We start from the raw sequence: 18,130 nt of genomic DNA, 5'->3' as shown, positions 1-18,130 counted from the left end.
CGATCTCCTGACCTCGTGATCCGCCCGTCTCGGCCTCCCAAAGTGCTGGGATTACAGGCTTGAGCCACCGCGCCCGGCCAAGACTCCATCTCAAAAAAAAAAAAAAAAAAGCTGGATGCGGTGGCTCACGCCTGTAATCCCAACACTTTGGGAGGCTAAGGCGTTTGGATCACTTGAGGTCAGGAGTTCAAGACCAGCCTGGACAACATGGTGAAACACCGTCTCTACTAAAAATACAAAAAAATTAGCCAGGCATGCTAGTGGCCTCCTGTAATCCCAGCTATTTGGGAAGCTGAGGGAGGAGAATCGCTTGAACCCAGGAGGCGGAGGTTGCAGTGAGCCGAGACTGCACCACTGCACTCCAGCCTGGGCAACAAGAGTAAACTCTGTCTCAAAAAATAAAAATTAAAAAAAAAAAAAAAAAGGATATGATACAGAAGAGGCCCTGTGTCCCCAGGAGAGGGGTTATCTGTGAGGACCTCTGGGTGGCCTTCCTGCTCGGTGGGACTACAGAGGCAAGGATTCTGGGCTCACAGGTGACAGGGACAGCTTGTCGGCCACCAGCCTCATTCCCCAGTCCTACCATCAGCCACACTTCCAGGGTCAGAAGAAGAACAGGATAGCCAACCCGAAAGCCCAGCGACCTTTCTACACAGAGCCTTGCTCCTTCCAGGCTTGGACCCCTTCAAAAACCACAGCTTTGTGTTCAAGGAGGAACAAAAATACATCAACAAAAGCAACAAGGAGCTTTTGGTTTTACCAAAAGGAAAAAAAAAAACAGCCCCCACATCCTGCCTCTAGAAAGAGCTGCTGATTCCAAAAGCCCCTGCTGGGAAGGCTGCCCACAGGCGGGAAGGGAGGGCTCCCTGCTAACCCAGTTTCTCACCCATCCGTCCCCTCAGGCCTAAGGGGCTGAAGTGGTGGGATAGGAAGCAAAAAGGAGGCATTGTTCAACCAGAGGGAAAAAAAGAGCAGTCAAAACCATCAAGGCTAGACTTGAGGAAGAACTTACCAGCTGTCAGACCGTCGTCAGATTGCACACAAAATGAAAAGAAAAAAAAAAGCCTGCCCCTGTCGGTAATAGAGAAAGAAAAACAATTCTGCCAAGTTGAGTGAGGCACGGAAACGCAGGCCTGTTTCCTCATCTGTAAAACGTGGGTGTTAGGAAGCAAAGTGATCCCTGAGGCTCCAGGAGGCCTGGAGGACAGGGATTTGGGGGTAAGCGAGGTGGGAGGGCTACCTGGGGGCCATATTTGGCCACTTGGGCTGGCCATTTGTACTTGCCCTCCCCCACACTGTCATCCCTAGTCCCAATTTTTCCAGTCACAGGCAGAGAATTTTGGGGAGGAGGGAAAGCCCTAGGCCCCAGTACAGGGTTTGCCTACTCCTGCCCCACCCACTTTTATTTTTATTTTCATTTTTACATTTTTTAGAGACAGAGTGTCCTTCTGTTACCCAGGCTGGAGTACAGTGGTGCAATCAGGGCTATTTGCAGCCTCAACCTCCCAGACTCAAGCAATCCTCCTGCCTCAGCCTCCCAAGTAGCTGGGACCACAGGCATGCGCCACCACACTTGGCGAATTTATTTTATTTTTTTGTAGAGATGAGGCTGGTCTTGAACTCCTGGCCTCAAGCGATCCGCCCTCCTCAGTCTCCCAAAGTGCTGGGATTACAGGCATAAACCACTGCGCCCAACCCTGCCCACCTTTTAAAAGCAGCTGGGATTAAAGACAGTTTGCTAGAATCCAGAGACACATAAGCACCCAGCCTTGTCTGGCACAGACCACACCCCACTCCCATCTGATGCCTAGGGGAAGGGGCAGAAACATAGTCCCTGGCTCCCCAGAATCAGGGACATCTTCACCCTCCTCGGTCCTCACTCCACAGCTCAAGGAAACTGGAGAATGGACCCCAGATGTGTGCAGTCAGAGAACAGGGGAAAGGCGCAACCAAGTCCCCCACTTTTCCTTGCCCAGCCCATGCCCACCTCCCACTTGACACTTCACAAGCTGGTTCCCCTGGCTGGCAACCCTGCCTCCTGTCAGTAGGGCCCCAAAGAGGAGGGGACAGGCAGTTATCTAGACTATCTGCAGGGACTGTCTCCAGTCCTCTAGACTATCTGCAGGGAGACAACGATGCAAGTTGATGCTAAGCCAGGGCGTGTGGACTGATCTGCCCCACTTTTGGAAAATCCAGTTTACAAAACAAGTAAGGGAGGGCATAAATATCTCTCTCACCAAGAGCGGGTTCACCCTACCCACCCAGAAGCTTCAAGAAAGAATTCCGGCCGGGCAGTGGCTCACGCCTATAATCCCAGCACTTTGGGAGGCTGAGGCAGGTGGATCACCTGAGGTCAAGAGTTCCAGACCAGTCTCACCAACATGGAGAAACCCCGTCTCTACTAAAAATACAAAAATTAGCCAGGCATGGTGGAGGGTGCCTGTAATCCCAGCTACTCGGGAGGCTGAGGCAGGAGAATCGCTTGAACCAGGGAGGCAGAGGTTGCAGTGAGTGAGCTGAGAACGCGCCACTGCACTCCAGCCTGGGTGACAGAGACTCTGTCTCAAAAAAAGGAAACAAAAATAATTCAATTAGCAGTTCTTCCTCCACCACTGGCTATTGTGCAAAAGCTGGGAGTGCACCCTCAACCTTGCCCAGCATTGGCTGCGTGGCTGCAGCCCTGACTGTGGAAACACAAACACAGCCCATTCAGCCCAGCTCCCAAGTCCTCCTCCCCCGCCCCAGCACCGGTGTGGGTGGCTGCCTACACACCAGGCATGTGTGTAACTGCATGCACGTGGGGGTCCGTCACACCAGGCGGGCTGGCTGTGAGCTCTGGCCTGTGTTTTTTCCCCGGCCTCTCCCCCAAACAAGTCTGATGCAAGCACAGAAACAGAAGAGGCCTTTTCACTGCCTACTTTACAGTCACTTTCTAGAACTTAAATCTGAATCTTGAGAAACCACAAGGAAAGATAGCTTTCTTCTCTCTTGACCAGCCCCCTGCAAGATCCTAGCTCCCCTCAGGGCTCAGAGATTAGCCAGAGATAGGCAGAACATAGAGGCCTCCCTGTACACCAAACTCACATACTCACTGGGTGGGCCCAACTCCCTGGGAAAAAGCCAGAAGAAACCACGTGCCCCTTTGGGTCCTGCACTGGGTTTGGCCCAGCATGGAGCACGTGATGCTTCAGAGAAGGAAGCCAGGCCTGTGGTCCACAAAGTAAGACCAGAACAGAAATGGGAGAAAACTGTACCCTAGTAAACCCAGGATTCAGGAACCTGAATGTCACTCAAGGTAAGACCTGAGGCAGGAAGAAAACGGGAGGAGGCGGGGCTAAGGTGGGTGGATCACCTGAGGCAAAGAGTTTGAGACCAGCCTGGGCAACATGACAAGACCTCCTCTCTACAAAAAACTTAAAAAATTAGCATGGTTAGCCGGGCGCGGTGGCTCAAGCCTGTAGTCCCAGCACTTTGGGAGGCCGAGACGGGCGGATCACGAGGTCAGGAGATCGAGACCATCCTGGCTAACACGGTGAAACCCCGTCTCTACTAAAAAATACAAAAAACTAGCCGGGTGTGGTGGCGGGCGCCTGTAGTCCCAGCTACTCGAGAGGCTGAGGCAGGAGCATATCGTAAACCCGGGAGGCGGAGCTTGCAGTGAGCTGAGATCCGGCCACTGCACTCAAGCCTGGGCCACAGAGCGAGACTCCGTTTCAAAAAAAAAAAAAAAAAAAAAATTAGCATGGTGCCGCACGCCTGTGGTACCAGCTACTAGAGAGGCTGAGGCAGGAGGATTACTTAAACCCAGGAGGTCGAGGCTGCAGTGAGCCATGATCACTCCACTGCACTCCAGCCTGGGTGACAAAAAAATAAGTACAAACAAAAGAAGTAAGCAAGCAGGAGGGAATGACAGCAAACACTCGGCCTAGGGCCTGGCACATAGCAAGTACCCAATAAATTCTCTTTGGTCTAGGGTCCAACATCCCTGGGCAGGAATTTTTTTTTTTGTCTTGTTTGTTTGTTTGTTTTGAGATGGAGTCTCGCTCTGTCGCCCAGGCTGGAGTGCAGAGGCGATCTCGGCTCACTGCAGCCCTGGCCTCCCAGGTTCAAGCAATTCTCCTGTCTCAGCCTCCTGAGTAGCTGGGATTATAGGTGCCAGCCACATCTGGCTAATGTTTGTATTTTTAGTAGAGATGGAGTTTTACCACATTGGCCAGGATGGTCTAGTAGAACTCCTGACCTTAAGCAATCCACCCGCCTCAGCCTCCCAAAGTGCTGGGATTACAGGTCTGAGCCACTGTGCCGGGCCTCCTGGGCAGGAATTTTTAACCATGGGGAAACCAAGGCTCAGACAGGTCCAGAGAGCACTCCTTGCAAGCTGGCCCCACACCTGGTTCATCCCAGAATCCCCACGGGTAACATCTTGGCCCAGGGGACGCAGGGGAGAGAGAATGCCTGCCTTGGGCGAGGTGCTACCACAGCTAAAGTGAAACACAGCTGGGTCGCAAATCCCCCAGGTCTCTCACTAGGCTCCTTCCCAGGAAACATCCCAACTGGGCCAAAGGTCAAGCAGAGGCTAGGGTTATAAAAGCTGGAGGAAACATGGAGGGGCCAACCTGCTTCTTTTGGCTGGAGACCAGGAGGGAGGCAGAGGAACCTCTGCCTCTGCAAGTTGGAAGCAGCATCCAGAGAAGAAGCCTTCATCTTCTGCCTCTCCAGGCTCCCCCAGCCCCTGCAAGAGCCCTCCACCCCACCTTGCGGCAGCTTCCCAAGAAGACAGTAAAAACAATGAGCTGGAACTTTGGATGAGGCTGATAAAAATGCAAAGAAAACAAGGACAAGCCTCTGATTTTTCTCCAGCTCCCAATGCTCACTGAATGCTAGGCTACTGGAGTCACTGGGCTCCAAGGCTCAGCGTGCTGGGGCGGAAGCTCAGAATCAAGGCTGAGGTGGTCCAGCAACCGAGGGGTTAACTGCCCTGGCTTCTCTGAACCCCACCCCACTCCCAAATGGAAGGAGGAAGTGGCAGAGAACCAGGGCTTGTGTGAGCCCTTAAGAATTTGAAGAATGTCCCATTTCCCTTGTGGGGGTGGGAGGGGTTGGTAGAGGGAAGAGGAACAGTAGAAATTAATAGAAGAGAAGGGGCAGCTGAAGGAGGGGCCAGGACAGAACTGCAACCCTTCCTCTACCCAGATAACCTGCCCAGTGCCCTCCTTCTTCCAGAAGAGACGACTTCATATTGCTTCTTGGGCTTGAGATTTTTATCAGGAATCTGTTTTCCCAGCACCTGGTAGAGGTTAGTATGCATTATAGCAGCAGGCAGGCAATAAATGTCTGCTGAATGAGCAAGCGCCTAGAAAGATGAAAGAGTGGTCTTAGTCAGGGAACGGGAGGGGGTCAGGGAGCAGGGAAGGTTTAGGGTAAGGTTAGGGGTAAGGCTGGAGGTTTAAGCCCCCTTTTTAGACAAGTCCCAAATGCAGGTGAACTTCAGCTGCAAAGAGCCTACTGACTGAGAATTAAAAAAAAAAAAACAAAAAACTGGACTCAAGTCAGATCCTAAATTCATGTGAACACTGAAATTACCATTACTTGAGTTGGTTGAAGTTAAAAAAAAAAAAAGTAAAAATACATTTTAAATTAAAAAAAAAAATCGCCGGGCGCGGTGGCTCAAGCCTGTAATCCCAGCACTTTGGGAGGCCGAGACGGGCGGATCACGAGGTCAGAAGATCGAGACCATCCTGGCTAACACGGTGAAACCCCGTCTCTACTAAAAAATACAAAAAACTAGCCGGGCGAGGTGGCAGGCGCCTGTAGTCCCAGCTACTCGGGAGGCTGAGGCAGGAGAAGGGCGTAAACCCGGGAGGCGGAGCTTGCAGTGAGCTGAGATCCGGCCACTGCACTCCAGCCCCGGCAACAGAGCAAGACTCCATCTCAAAAAAAAAAAAAAAAAATCAAATTAAGGCTGGCAAGGTGGCTTATACCTGTAATCCCAGCACTTTGGGAGGCTGAGGCGGGCGCATCACTTGAGGTCAGGAGTTCGAGACCAGCCTGGCCAACACAGAGAAACCCTGGTCTCTACTAAAAATACAAAAATTAGCTGGGCATGGTAGCGTGCATCTGTAATACCAGTTACTCAGGAGGCTTAGGCACAAGAATCCCTTGAAGCCAGGAGGTGGAGGTTGCAGTGAGCCAACTGCACTCCAGCCTGGGTAATGGAGTCTGTCTCCAAAAAAAAAAGGCAAATTAAAAGAAAAAGAAATTATCATTACTTATAAGTGACTTGACCTTCCAAAGCCTCCACCTCGCAGGTGGCGGCAGCTGTGAGGCCCCAGTACTGAGTTTGTACTTACTACTCACAAGGTCAACTTGAAGATGGAAAGTTGCTGTACTTTCTGGGACTGCATGGGATGGGATGGGAGAGGAGGGGAGGTGTTCCTCCAGGCTCTGGGATAGGGGACCCCACCCCTATACTCCCTCCCTACTGTCGGCTGCTGCAGATCCCAGTGCAGAAGGAACACAGTCCAAGATGACTATACTCAAAAAAACACAGTCTCCACAGCCTCCCTCACCAGGCAGGGAAGAGATCTATCTGGCCCAGGCAACACCCTTTATACACCCCCTGCCCCTTCTCAAAAAATGAACACCAAAAGGGCAGACACAAGGCTTCCAGAGAGTTTTCTTGAAAGAACCACTGGAGGAAGGAGCCCCCAAAGCCTGGGAAGTACCAGGTGAGAGAAGGAAACCATTGATTTTGGGGAGAGAAACAAGGGAAGGTAAACAGGAGAACAAAGCCCCCAAACCCAAATACAACAGACAGGTCACTCATTCTTGAAAGACCACGCGGAAAGCCCCCTCTTTTGTAGCAGGAGGCAGTGGAAAGACATGTGCTCGCCTTACTGCCCAGAGACTGGGTTAGAGCCAGTCTCTCCCTAGCCATCCCATCTTGAGAGTCTCTTCCCTTCCCTAAGCCCCAGTTTCCTCATCTGTACTTTAAATGCACTTTAAATGGGGGATAAAAGCACTTTAAATGGGGATAAAAAGTGCTTGCTTCAGCCGGGCGCGGTGGCTCAAGCCTGTAATCCCAGCACTTTGGGAGGCCGAGGCGGGTGGATCACGAGGTCAGGAGATCAAGACCATCCTGGCTAACACGGTGAAACCCCGTCTCTACTAAAATACAAAAAACTAGCTGGGCGTGGTGGCGGGCGCCTGTAGTCCCAGCTACTCGGAGGCTGAGGCGGGAGAATGGCGTGAACCCGGGAGGCGGAGCTTGCAGTGAGCCGAGATCGCGCCACTGCACTCCAGCCTGGGCGACACAGCGAGACTTCGTCTCTAAAAAAAAAAAAAAAAAAAAAAAAGTGCTTGCTTCATCCAGCTGTCGTGAGGATGAAATGTGATGTTCAGGCAGGGGGTGGAAGTGTTCGCCAATGTCACCTTGCAGTTATTGGAAGGGAAGGAAGAACTCACTAGGGGAGGGAGCCGAAGCACCCACCCAGTCCCCTGCCCAGAACAGGACTCACGCATTGCAGTAGGGCTTCTTCTCGTAGCCCTTGTAGTTCTTCATGTTCAGTGTCATCTTGCAGGTCTCGCAATGGAAGCATGCTTTATGCCAGAACTGGGGATGGAGACAAAAGGAGGACATACATCAGATACCAGACTTCTGAAAAAGGGGCTCAGGCCCTGGGAAGGACCACTCTGGAGCTGCTGGGACTGTCCTAGGCCCATGGCTATGGAGAGAACATGGAATTATCCCAGGTGAGCTGGGGGCATCTCAGGTCACAGTCTTTGGCACTCACCTCCCCTCTCTCCTTCCTCATCCTCCACCATTGAACCCAGGAGGAAGAGAAGGGCAGGCATGAGGGACGGGGGGAAGAGCCCAGTTATAGTGGCGGCAGCAGCCCCCAGGTCAACTCCACCCTCCCCAGGGAACTCCTCCTGCCCAGAGCTGGAGAGGCCTCATTGCTTATGCAAAGCTGCGCTGGGTTGCTAGGGAGCAGCCGCTGAACATGAAAGAGCAGCTCCTCTGGCCTCATGGAGGCCTCAGAAGAGGAAGGCCCAACCCCCACACACCCAGGCCTGGAACCCAGGTGCTCCTAGCTCCTGTACCAGAGCCCAGCATACCCGCTAGACCCACATAAGCCCCAGGTGGTGCTACAGCTCCAATACCTCCCACTTCCTGTGGGATGCCTGGCCAGAGGAGTGGGCTGGGTGTCCCAGGCTCTGTCAACACACCACATCCTTTCTACCCTTCCTTCATCCTCCCCCACCCCAGTGGGAGGGCAGGAGAGCGCCCAGCAGCAGGTCCCCCACTGAGGCACTGAAGGGCTCTACTTCAAAGCCTTGAAGGTAGACACCTCCATAGTGGACATCAAAGCTCTACCCCACTAATTGTATGGCCTTGGGCGGGGCCGGGCGGGGCCCTGCACCTCAGGAGAGCCCACTTCCTGGTGTGTAGAATGGATGTAATAACACCTGGCCCTCCTGGGATTGTCCAGGGCTCAGGAGAAATCACCTTCAAAGCCCTCAGCACAGCATTTGGCACCTCTGAGCACTCAGATGTCAGGTGCTGGGCACCACAAATGTGAACCTCAGCTGAGGGAGTCAGGGCTCACACTGGAGATTGTGTTGGGGTGCAGAGGGGCTTCACTGTGCCAACCACAGCTCCAATCCATTCATTCATGTGAGAATGTGGCACACAGGGCCCATCCAGGGTGGCTGACGGAGGGAAAAGAGTGATGACAGAAAGAGAACTGATCTAGGCCAGGAGCGGTGGCTCATACCTATAATCCCAGCACTTTGGGAGGCTGAGGCAGGCGGATTACCTGAGGTTGGGAGTTCAAGACCAGCCTGGTCAACATGGTGAAACTCCGTATCTACTAAAAAATACAAAAAAATTAACCAGGTGCAGTGACGCATGCCTGTAATCCCAGCTACTCGGGAAGCTGAGGCAGGAGAATCGCTTGAACCCAGGAGGCGGAGGTTGCGGTGAGCTGAGATCATGCCACTGCACTCCAGCCTGGGGTACAGAGCAAGACTTAATCTCAAAAATAAATAAATAAATAAGCCAGGTATGGTAGTGCATGCCTGTAATCCCAGCTACTTGGGAGGCTGAGGCAGAAGAATCACTTAAACCCAGGAGGTGGAGGTTGCAGTGAGCCAAGATTGTGCCACTGCACTCCAGCCTGGGTGACAGAGCAAGACTCTGCCTAAAAAACAAAAAAAGAGAGAGAGATGATCTAACAGGCTCCGTGTGGCAGCCTGGAGGGGTCTTTGTGGAACTGCTGAGAAGTATTGATGCTTAGGCAAACCCGTGACAACAGGATCTAAATTCACACCCAGAAGCCCAGGATGATGCCCTGGATCACCACCAAACAGGGGTCCACTGCCAGGACCCCAGAATAATCCAGGCCACCTGAGTGACCTGGCTGGCCTGTCCCTGCCCCATTTCCCAGCAGTCAAGGGAGACATTCCCCACTCTGAAAGAAGGAGGCCAAGAGGCAGGCCCCAGGGACTTTTGAAGGAGCCCAGCCAGAGCTGGTTCTTGGCCATTTGTCGAGGAATTCCCCCAAGGCGATGCTTTTCAAACTGTGGTCTCCAAACCACGGAGAGGTGCTTCTGAGACACTGGGAGGAGGGGATAGCAGAAAGAAGGCTGAGAATCTGGGATTCAACCTCCCCTACCATGGCCCACTTCAACCAGAGACCCCCAGGGTAATTTCAGGGGGAAATCGCCATCTAATAGGGTACTGGTTCCCTATCAAGAAGACCCAAAGGAAAAACCTAATGGTGGAATATTAAACAGAGTGCTAGGAGAACCACTCTTGAGGAGGAAGGCCAGCCAGAAGTCTGGAAGCAAAGAAGTGGTGGGTCTAAGCTTGGCCCCCTCCCCAACCTGGGCCTACCCCAGTGACCCAGGTCCCCTAAACTCCCATGTGGCAACTTACAGACTCCTTCTGGTGCATAACCCCAACACACAGAACCCAATGGGGACGCTAAGACAGGGTGGTCCCTGCCCCCACAGGCCCTTGAAGTGACAGCCCCACTCCCTCCCCCAGTGACTGGGACGCATTGGCAGGGTGCCCCAGCCTTGTCACTACCCAGTCTGCTGGCCTCTACCTACTTAGCTGCACACGCCCCTGCCTGGGCCCCCACCTCCTGCTACCCCACAGGGGCCTGCCAGCAAAACATTCTCCAGAATCCAGACCATGACCCACTTTCTCTCTCTCTCTCTCTCTCTCTCTCACACACACACACACACACACACACACACGAAGGGCTACACACTATCCTAGGACGGGGGACCTCCAAGTCTGCCTCCTGATTGAGGTTGGGGAGACAAAGGGAGAGAGACCCCTACTCCAGATGGCCAGGCCTCCACCTGGAGCCAAGCCCCTTGGAGGAGGAGGGTGGGGTGTACTGAGCAGGCAGGAGGCACAGGGCCAACACCGGACCCAGGGGCTCCAAAGACCCCTCCAGGCTGCCACGCGGAGGAAGCAGAGGCCCTCTTCAAGGGGATGGCGCCTATTTCTATCAGTTCCTTCCCACCTCCCTCACAGGCCCCACACTCTCATCCAGACACACGAGGGTGGGGCAGAGGAGGGTGGTTACCTGTCCCCCTGCAGGGGGCTCCCAGCAGAAAATGGAAACCAGTTACTATGAAGCACAAGTGTCAAGTGGAGCTGCAGCCACTGTCTCCTGGAGTGCTGGAGGGTCAGGAGAGGAGGCCGCTCCACCCCTAATGCCTGGCACCTCCAGCGGCTTCAGGCGACTCCCCTCCCCTCTGGAGGAAGGCCCCAAAGTTCAAGAAAACCCACCAGCTCCTTACACTGTGTCCTTTTTGGGGTAGGAGAATTGTGGGGAGGGGAGGCAGAAAATGGCCAGTCCCTCCACAACCGCTGTGAGCCTAGCCTGGACCCTAAGATGAAAGAAACCCTGTCTTGTCTCATTGGGGTCTGGGGAAGGACACTGTCAGGGAAATATGTCCAGAGGATCCCACAGTGACCCCGTCTGCCTCTGCCCTGCCCCATGGGCTCTGTCCTAGAGCAAGAGCCCCCCCTCTTTTAAAGACCCCAGGCAAGATGATTTCAGCAAAGCATTCCTGGGCCTCAGGACTCGGGAGGAAAGTGCACCTCGAGGCATGCACCTCTGTCCCTTCCTGCTGCCTGCAAAGTCCATGGTTTCCCTGTTCACAGAAACCAGACCCTACCCCTGCTGCCCGTTAGAGGCCTCTCAGCCTGGATCCAAGGCTCCAAAGCAGGGTCACCTTGATCTTCCCTTGCCTACCTGCAACCCACTCTACAGAAAGGTAAACAGGCTGGTAGGGGCAGAAGCCTGCAAAGATACCCCTCACTTGGGATAGCCTGTCCCTCCGTGGCTCTGGGTTGGAGGGAATGTGGCAAGCTTCGTGTCACTGTGCCTGCAGCCTGGCACCTTGGCCTCTGAACCCAGGCTACCCCATAGCCATGACTCAGGGATGGAGTATGAGGCCGTCTCTTCCCTTCCTGTTGCCCAGGGTTACAGTTTCTCCCTCCTGCAGAGGCAATGCCAACCCCACCCCGGCCGGGTCACCAGCCTAGCTCAGTTGGCCACCTGACCCGCTGGCTTAAAGGCATAGATCTTTGCTGCACCTCCACAAATTTCGAGGAGGACAGGACTATTCCCAGTGGCCCCACTCCCCCATACAAGACCCCAGGCCCAGAGCATTCCTCCAGATAGGGTCAGGAAGGGATGGGACCTACTTTTGGCACAAATGAGACAGAAATAAAATATAAATATGTATAAATAAAAGGACTTTATACTGGCAGAAAAGCTGAGCAGAAAGAACTCTGGCTATGAATTTCAGCTCTAAGAGAGGGAGATGAGCCACATGGGCTACCCGAGCCTCCGTTTATGGGATACATCATTTACAAGAGCAAACACACCTACTTTGTGAGGCTGCTGTGAAGACTGAGCCCAGCATATCGCGATAACTAGTAGCTATTATGAAGGGATGGTCCCAAGATGATGTTGGGGTACTCTAAGCTTCAGCTAGCAAAACGGGGTACCACAGCTGTGAGGACTTCACCCCCTTCGAATGGGGAGGGAGCGCTCAGACAAGCAGAGGCAGAGGGCCCGCCCTAACGGGGGATTCCAGGGGACCTGGCAGCAGTCCAATCCTCTACCTCCACCTGTTTTCAGAAACCTGGGGAAGCAAGCCAGGAAAGAGGGACATGGCAAGATTCTTGACAACACAGCTCCCTAGATACAAAGCAGTTGCATAAAGTAGGTGCTCAATAAATATTTGTTGAATGAGCAAATGAGGTCACCCTGTTTCTCCCCCAGCTCTAATCCCAGAAGTCCTCTGGAGAAGCAAATCTCGACCTCCTTCCTCAAACACTGTCATCAGCAATACATATTTATCCAGCTTGCAAAGCATGCTGGGTACTGCAGGTTGGGGGCAGGGTGGCCTTCAGAGGTGACAAGGTTTTTACCCACCTATGCCTTTGGGAGATAAGGCTCAGAGAGGAGAAAAGGCTGAAACCAAGGACACAGTCTGTGCTTTGGGCCACATAGGGGGCTGAGTGCCATGGGAACTGTAGAGAAAAGGGTGAGTCTAATTTGACTCTTTTGCAGTAAATGGGAGGCCTTGGGAAGTTAGTTCGCAACTACGGGAATGAAGTTGCCTATGGGACTGAAGGTTCCCCTTCCTCCCTGGTCTCAGCCCAGCATCCTCCAGGCACTGGCTCACCATTCCTGGTGCCTATCCTTACTGCCTGGAGCAGGTGGGGAGGAATACATCTGATACATGGATATTTCAGGTCTCCTGCTCAGTACAGGAGGCAAGGTCTCTCCAGGGCCACTTCCTATAGGGAGAATTCTAAAAAGAGGAAGGAATCACCAACTCCCACTTCCCTAGGCAACCCCCACTGGAACGTCCTCTTCCAGCTAGGGTAAGAGAACTGGGGAGGGCACCCTGCAGCATCCCTGCTCCCCTCCCCTCGGATACACAGCACTGAAGGGCTTTCCAAGGGGAGTGGTATGGAGCTGAACAGAGCATCCCAGAGAGGTAGGGAGGGCATAGTCTATACAGCACCCTCTTTAGCACTCAGGGACTTTAGTGCACTGCCCCACCTTCAAGGAAATGACATCATCATACCCATCTGACAGACAGTGAAAACTGAGGCCTAAAGATATTCAAAAAACTGGTGGGAGCAGACCTGGAACAAGGACCCAGTCTCCCAACTCCTGGGTGGCAATCCTGCCTTCACGTTTTGCTTTTTCCTTACACGGGTGAAGTGCCCTCTGCCTCTTCCCAATTCATGACTGTGGAGAAGGGGACCACAGGGAACTCAAGATGCAGAGGCCAAAATCTCTGCCACGAGGGGAGGGCAAAATCCCAGTATGCGAGGACAGGTACATTCTCAAGGGGAGACTTCATCATCTGATAGCTCTAAGCTCAAGTCCTGCCCAACAGCGGCTGGCATGGTCACGGGCAGATCAACACCTTTCCTTTTGCCCACAATATACCCCCTCCTCTCCTCCTACCCAATCAAGCCCAGGACTAGGAGGGACAGTGACACAGCAGCGGCCCCATATGCTCACACTCCCCAAGAGCAAGTTCAAATGTGTTTCAGAACCTCCAACCCCACCTCCTCACCCTGACTCAGAGGCCAAAGGTCACTGAGGAAGCTCACACCCTAAGGGGGAGGGGAGAGACAAGGTGTCCAATGAACTATCCTCTCCTGAACAAAACCTGGCTCCAGGTCAGTAATGAACTTGGGGGCTCTGTACGCCTCTTTCATCCAGTGTTCCCACCCTTGCACCCCTCCTCCATCCAGTCCCCCCAGCCCTCCCAGTTCAGATGGAAAGGTCAGAATACCTGGACTTGGAGCCAGCTTTGGGTGATGGACGAAAGACGCGGTGAGGAAGGGCACAAAATCACAGAGGCCTCCCCTCCAGACTGGGGAGGAGAGGGGATGCAGAGGGGCAGGTTTTACCTTAGGATCTCACGGAGCTTACAAGAGGACAGGATCCTACACCAAACTGTACGGGAAACGCCCAGTTCTACTCTCCAATCCCCCCTCCAAAAGTCTAATGGCAACCAGATGAACAAGTCCAGCACTGGGGAGACAGGGCCCCAGGGGCAGTGAATCTCCACAAGGCCACCATCCCCCCCTCCCCCCGCCGCCCATACCTCCCCCTTTCCTCGGCTTCCCCAGAACTCAGCCAACCCCACCCTCCATTGGAGAAACCTGCTTTGAAAAGTTAGCTCTTTGTTCTTCCACACGATCTCCTGGCTCTGAGCACAATTTCAGGAGATCTCAGCGAAGCACCCCCCACCCACCCTACTCCGGCACCCGACCCCACCCGTCTCAGGCTGGGCGGCCCAGCACCGGGAGTTGGCTTTTAATTGGAGGTGGGGGTTGGGAAGCTATGGAGGAGGTCTGCGAGTCCTTTAACCACTCAATCACCAAGGAGGCCTCAGGTCGTTCAAAATCGGGGGTCTTGCGGCGGAGCCCGGGTCCTTACCCGAAACCCCCCGCATCAGATGCCACACTCTCAGGCTGATAGCACCCGCCCCGCCAGGCCAGGAAGCGAGGCCATCCCCCGCCGGAACGGACGGTTTCGCAGGGCCCCCCACCCTCTGCCCCGCCCCCTCCGCCCCCTCCACCAGCGCCCCGCGCTTCCGCCTACTTGGCGCTCGGCGCGGAGCGGAGAGGGAGCGGCCGTCTCTTCTCACTCTCCAGGCCCTAGGGGGCGGGACTGCACCCCTAACCTTCCCCCAACACACCCCGGGGCCTGGCTTCCCTGCTTCTCTCACGTCCTCCCAACCCCAAGGCACAGAGCCCACCCCTCTCCAGCACCGGCTGCCCGCTACGCGTGGACTCCCCGCCTCGCCCCAGATCTCCTGGTTTCCAGATTGGGATGTGTCCCTACACCCCATGACACCGCCCGCCCGCCCTCCCTCCATTCTCCTGGGATCGCGGGGATAAGGCAGCAAAGACCCGGCCCTTCTCTCCTCCCTGGATTCAGAGCACTGCCAGGGATTGCAAAGACGCGTCTCCCGGTCCCGGGCTCACCTTATCCAGACAGTTCACCTTCTCCGTGGGATACACGATCTTGCCGCACCGGGCACAGTTGGGGTTCATGGTTCCGAGAAAGGCTGGGGGGGGACGTCGGAGCTCTCGCGCGTCCTCTTCCCCAAGGCAAGCTGGCGGGAGGCGGCCGCGGCTGCAACTACACAGGCGGCAGCGACGGCGGCTGGAGCTGGGGAACTGGCCTCCGCCTCCGCCCTCCTTCCCCTAATAAACACAGCGGGGAGGAGGGGCTGCACCGGGGCGGGCACGCGCCTCGGGCGCGGGCGAGGGCACGCGCAGCGAGGCGCGCTCCGCGGGCGACGTGGGGCTGCGCGGGGGCGGGTTCCTGGGGGGAACTGTGGGGCCAGCGGTGCTGGCGCCCCGGCGCTCCCAGGCCGACTGCGCCCGGTGCCCAGGGCCCTTCCCGAGCCGGAGGCGGCGCAGAGCCAGGCCGGCTGCACATCTGGGGCGCCCGGGCTGCAGGAGGTGGGCTAACCCCTTAAGCCCGTCGAGGGTGGGGTTGGAGCCCTCCTGAACGCCAGAACTGATTCACCGCATTTGGGGACTTTCCTTTCTACCGGTTGCTACCGGGCATGAATCTACAGACCGAACAGGGACCCCCTGCCCTGCCCCTCTTAACTCTCTTCCGGCCCACACCCTTTCCCACATTTGTGGGGCGGAACCCGTCCCTCCCTCTTGGACCCTGCGCGCTGCCGGGCCCGGGCTAGTGCTTCCCTCCCCGAACCCCTGCAGTGCACCTTCCCAGGGTTCCCCGGATGCGGGCACCGTCTGCGTTCAGCATGACCCCTTTTCTTCTGCATTCCTTTCTCTTTATGTTACACCCTATTCACAGAGTAGCAGCTGCAACAATGCTTAGCACCCAAAGAGCCGCCTCCAGGCGCTGCAGCGGCGCGGGGGTATAGCTCAGTGGTAGAGCATTTGACTGCAGATCAAGAGGTCCCTGGTTCAAATCCGGGTGCCCCTCGCTGGCTTTTCTTTCACTTGTTAACCAGCCATCTGTTTTCATTCTTGATTCATATTTTAACATTGGGTCCTGACTACAAAGAAAAAAAAGGTGAAAAAAGTATCTTCCTCATTTTTCAGCCTTAGCAGAAAGCTTTCGGTTTTACTTTGTGCTCAGCGGGTGGAGGAGCGGGTGGGTATAAAAGCTGCGCGAACGCATTACTCGCGCCAGAGGTGTAGGGATTTCTGTGGTCAGGGCTGCCAGCCTCAGATGAATCAGACAGTTCGAGGTGCCCGGTTTGAGGGACAAAATGTTTCCAATGGGGGTAAGGAGACAGGAGAACGCCTCAAGTTGGCGTTCCTTTTGGGGGTGGAGGGTGGGTCAAGCGAGGGAAATCCATAGACACAGCCCTTCTCCAACTTAAACTTTCTGTATTAATAGTGACATGGACGTGCTGTGTTCATCCTTGACTATTAATGTACAAAAGTAAAGTTATATCCCAATGCAAACTGAGATAAACGAATACAGTGTTTCTCAAATTTGAACGTGCATCAGAATTACCTGCAGGGCTTGTTAAAATCCTCCTAGTTTCTGATTCTGTAAGGGGGCCCGGAGAATTTGCATTTCTACCAAGTTTCCAGGTGCCGCTGGTGCTGCTGGTGTGGGGACCACATTTTAAAAACCACTGAAGTGAAAATAAAAGGCCGTGGAGTTTCATAACCTAAAGATGGGGACAAATATCTGCTGGCTGCGTGCCTGACAGTGTCACTGTTGGGCCGGAGGAAAATGGTAAGTGTGACGGGAGACAAGGGCGTCCCCCTCAACTAGGTTTTGCCCAAAAAAAGGAAAAATAAGGAGAAAGGAAGAGGCGTGCTGCCTGGGTCAAAGGGCAGCTGCTATATTTTAAACCCGGAATGTGGTTGTGTCATGCCTCGGACCCCGGGAAAACGCGCATTTTTTTTTTCCATGGCTCCCATTACTGTGAGCTGCATCGCTAGGCTGAACAGAGAGATCACAGATCAGCAGACCTGCGGTTCCGTGCAAAAAACCCAGAAGGAACCAGTTTTACCTCTCCTTTAGGCCTTGGACTTTCCATCTATAGCTTATCAAGCCAAATCCCTGCCTATGAGCTAAGTAAAGAAGGAAGAGGGAAAACTGCTCGCTGTTTACCTTCTACCTTCTGTGCCCTGTCCTGTTCGAGTTCGCTAGTATATGAAGACCTCTGAAATTGGATTCTTTCTCCTAGTTTTCATAGTCAAGTACCAACTACGGCCCCGTCCAAGACACATTTTTTAACCCCAAAACAAATTATAATTATCGTTAAACCAATGGGCATCGGAGATGGGAATCGATCAACGCCTTTGTTCTACAACTGAGACTACTGGTGCGCTTCTCGCCACTTGGGGTGTGAGGACTCAGATCCACCTAAAGGCAGCCTCTGGTTGCTGCTCTCTCCCTCTAGGGTATGGGAATCCTTTCAAGGTGAAAATTAGGTAGGTGGAAGATACAAATGACACTTCCGGTGACTTTTGGATTCGGAACTCGCTAACTCGCGTTATTCCTGCATGACTGTGAAAAAAGGTAAAGCAACGCAAGGGGGCACCCGGATTTGAACCGGGGACCTCTTGATCTGCAGTCAAATGCTCTACCACTGAGCTATACCCCCTCTGTCGCTCACGCTTTTGGAAATTCCTTTTAGAGCGATGGATCCCAAAATTTTCATACTTTCATCATTTGTTCAAAATCAGCGTCTCTTTGCTAAATTATACTGAAATTACCAATGAGGAAGGGGAAATTTAAAAACTAGGCCAAAATAAGCCGGTAACAGTGGCTCACGCCTGTAATCCCAGCACTTTGGGAAGCTGAACGGGGCGGATCACGAGGTCAGGAGTTCGTAGACCAGACTGACCAAGATGGTGCTAAACCCCGTCTCTACTAAAAATACAAAAATTAGCCGGGCGCGGTGGCGAGCGCCTGTAATCCCAGCTACTCGGAGGGCTGAGAGGCAGGAGAATCGCTTGAACCCGGGCGGCGGAGGTTGCAGTGAGCCGACATCGCGCCACTGCACTCCAGCAGGGGCAACAGAGTGAGACTCCATCTCAAAAAAAAAAAAA

At 54.0% G+C, this 18,130-nt stretch overlaps 1 protein-coding gene and 2 non-coding genes across 6 annotated transcripts in view; 1 reads left to right on the top strand and 2 right to left on the bottom strand.

Moving 5' to 3' along the window:
* Positions 1–18,130, bottom strand: part of LASP1 (LIM and SH3 protein 1) — a 94,296-nt gene that overhangs the window by 41,003 nt on the left and 35,163 nt on the right. The window contains exons 1-2 of one of the 4 annotated variants that reach the window (XM_017879003.1): positions 15,056–15,450; positions 7,518–7,612 (exon numbers count right to left, since the gene is read on the bottom strand). In XM_017879003.1, coding sequence (XP_017734492.1) covers positions 7,518–7,612; positions 15,056–15,124 — 164 coding nt within the window. In that variant the 5' untranslated portion in view covers positions 15,125–15,450. Of the gene's footprint in view, positions 1–7,517; positions 7,613–14,504; positions 14,594–15,055; positions 15,451–18,130 lie in introns of those variants that run through there. The other 3 variants (XM_017879004.1, XM_017879005.1, XM_017879006.1) reach the window with 3 other exon arrangements.
* TRNAC-GCA (transfer RNA cysteine (anticodon GCA)) lies at positions 15,966–16,037 on the top strand. Its single transcript has one exon. It is a non-coding gene; the product is annotated as a tRNA-Cys (tRNA).
* Positions 17,611–17,682, bottom strand: TRNAC-GCA (transfer RNA cysteine (anticodon GCA)). The gene has a single exon. It is a non-coding gene; the product is annotated as a tRNA-Cys (tRNA).

The sequence above is a fragment of the Rhinopithecus bieti genome, unplaced genomic scaffold (assembly GCF_001698545.2).
Source record: "Rhinopithecus bieti isolate Rb0 unplaced genomic scaffold, ASM169854v2 scaffold_10685, whole genome shotgun sequence".
Lineage (NCBI taxonomy): Eukaryota > Metazoa > Chordata > Mammalia > Primates > Cercopithecidae > Rhinopithecus > Rhinopithecus bieti.
The sequence above is the reverse complement of the archived record's forward strand: the minus strand, read 5'-3'. Positions and strand labels throughout refer to the sequence as shown.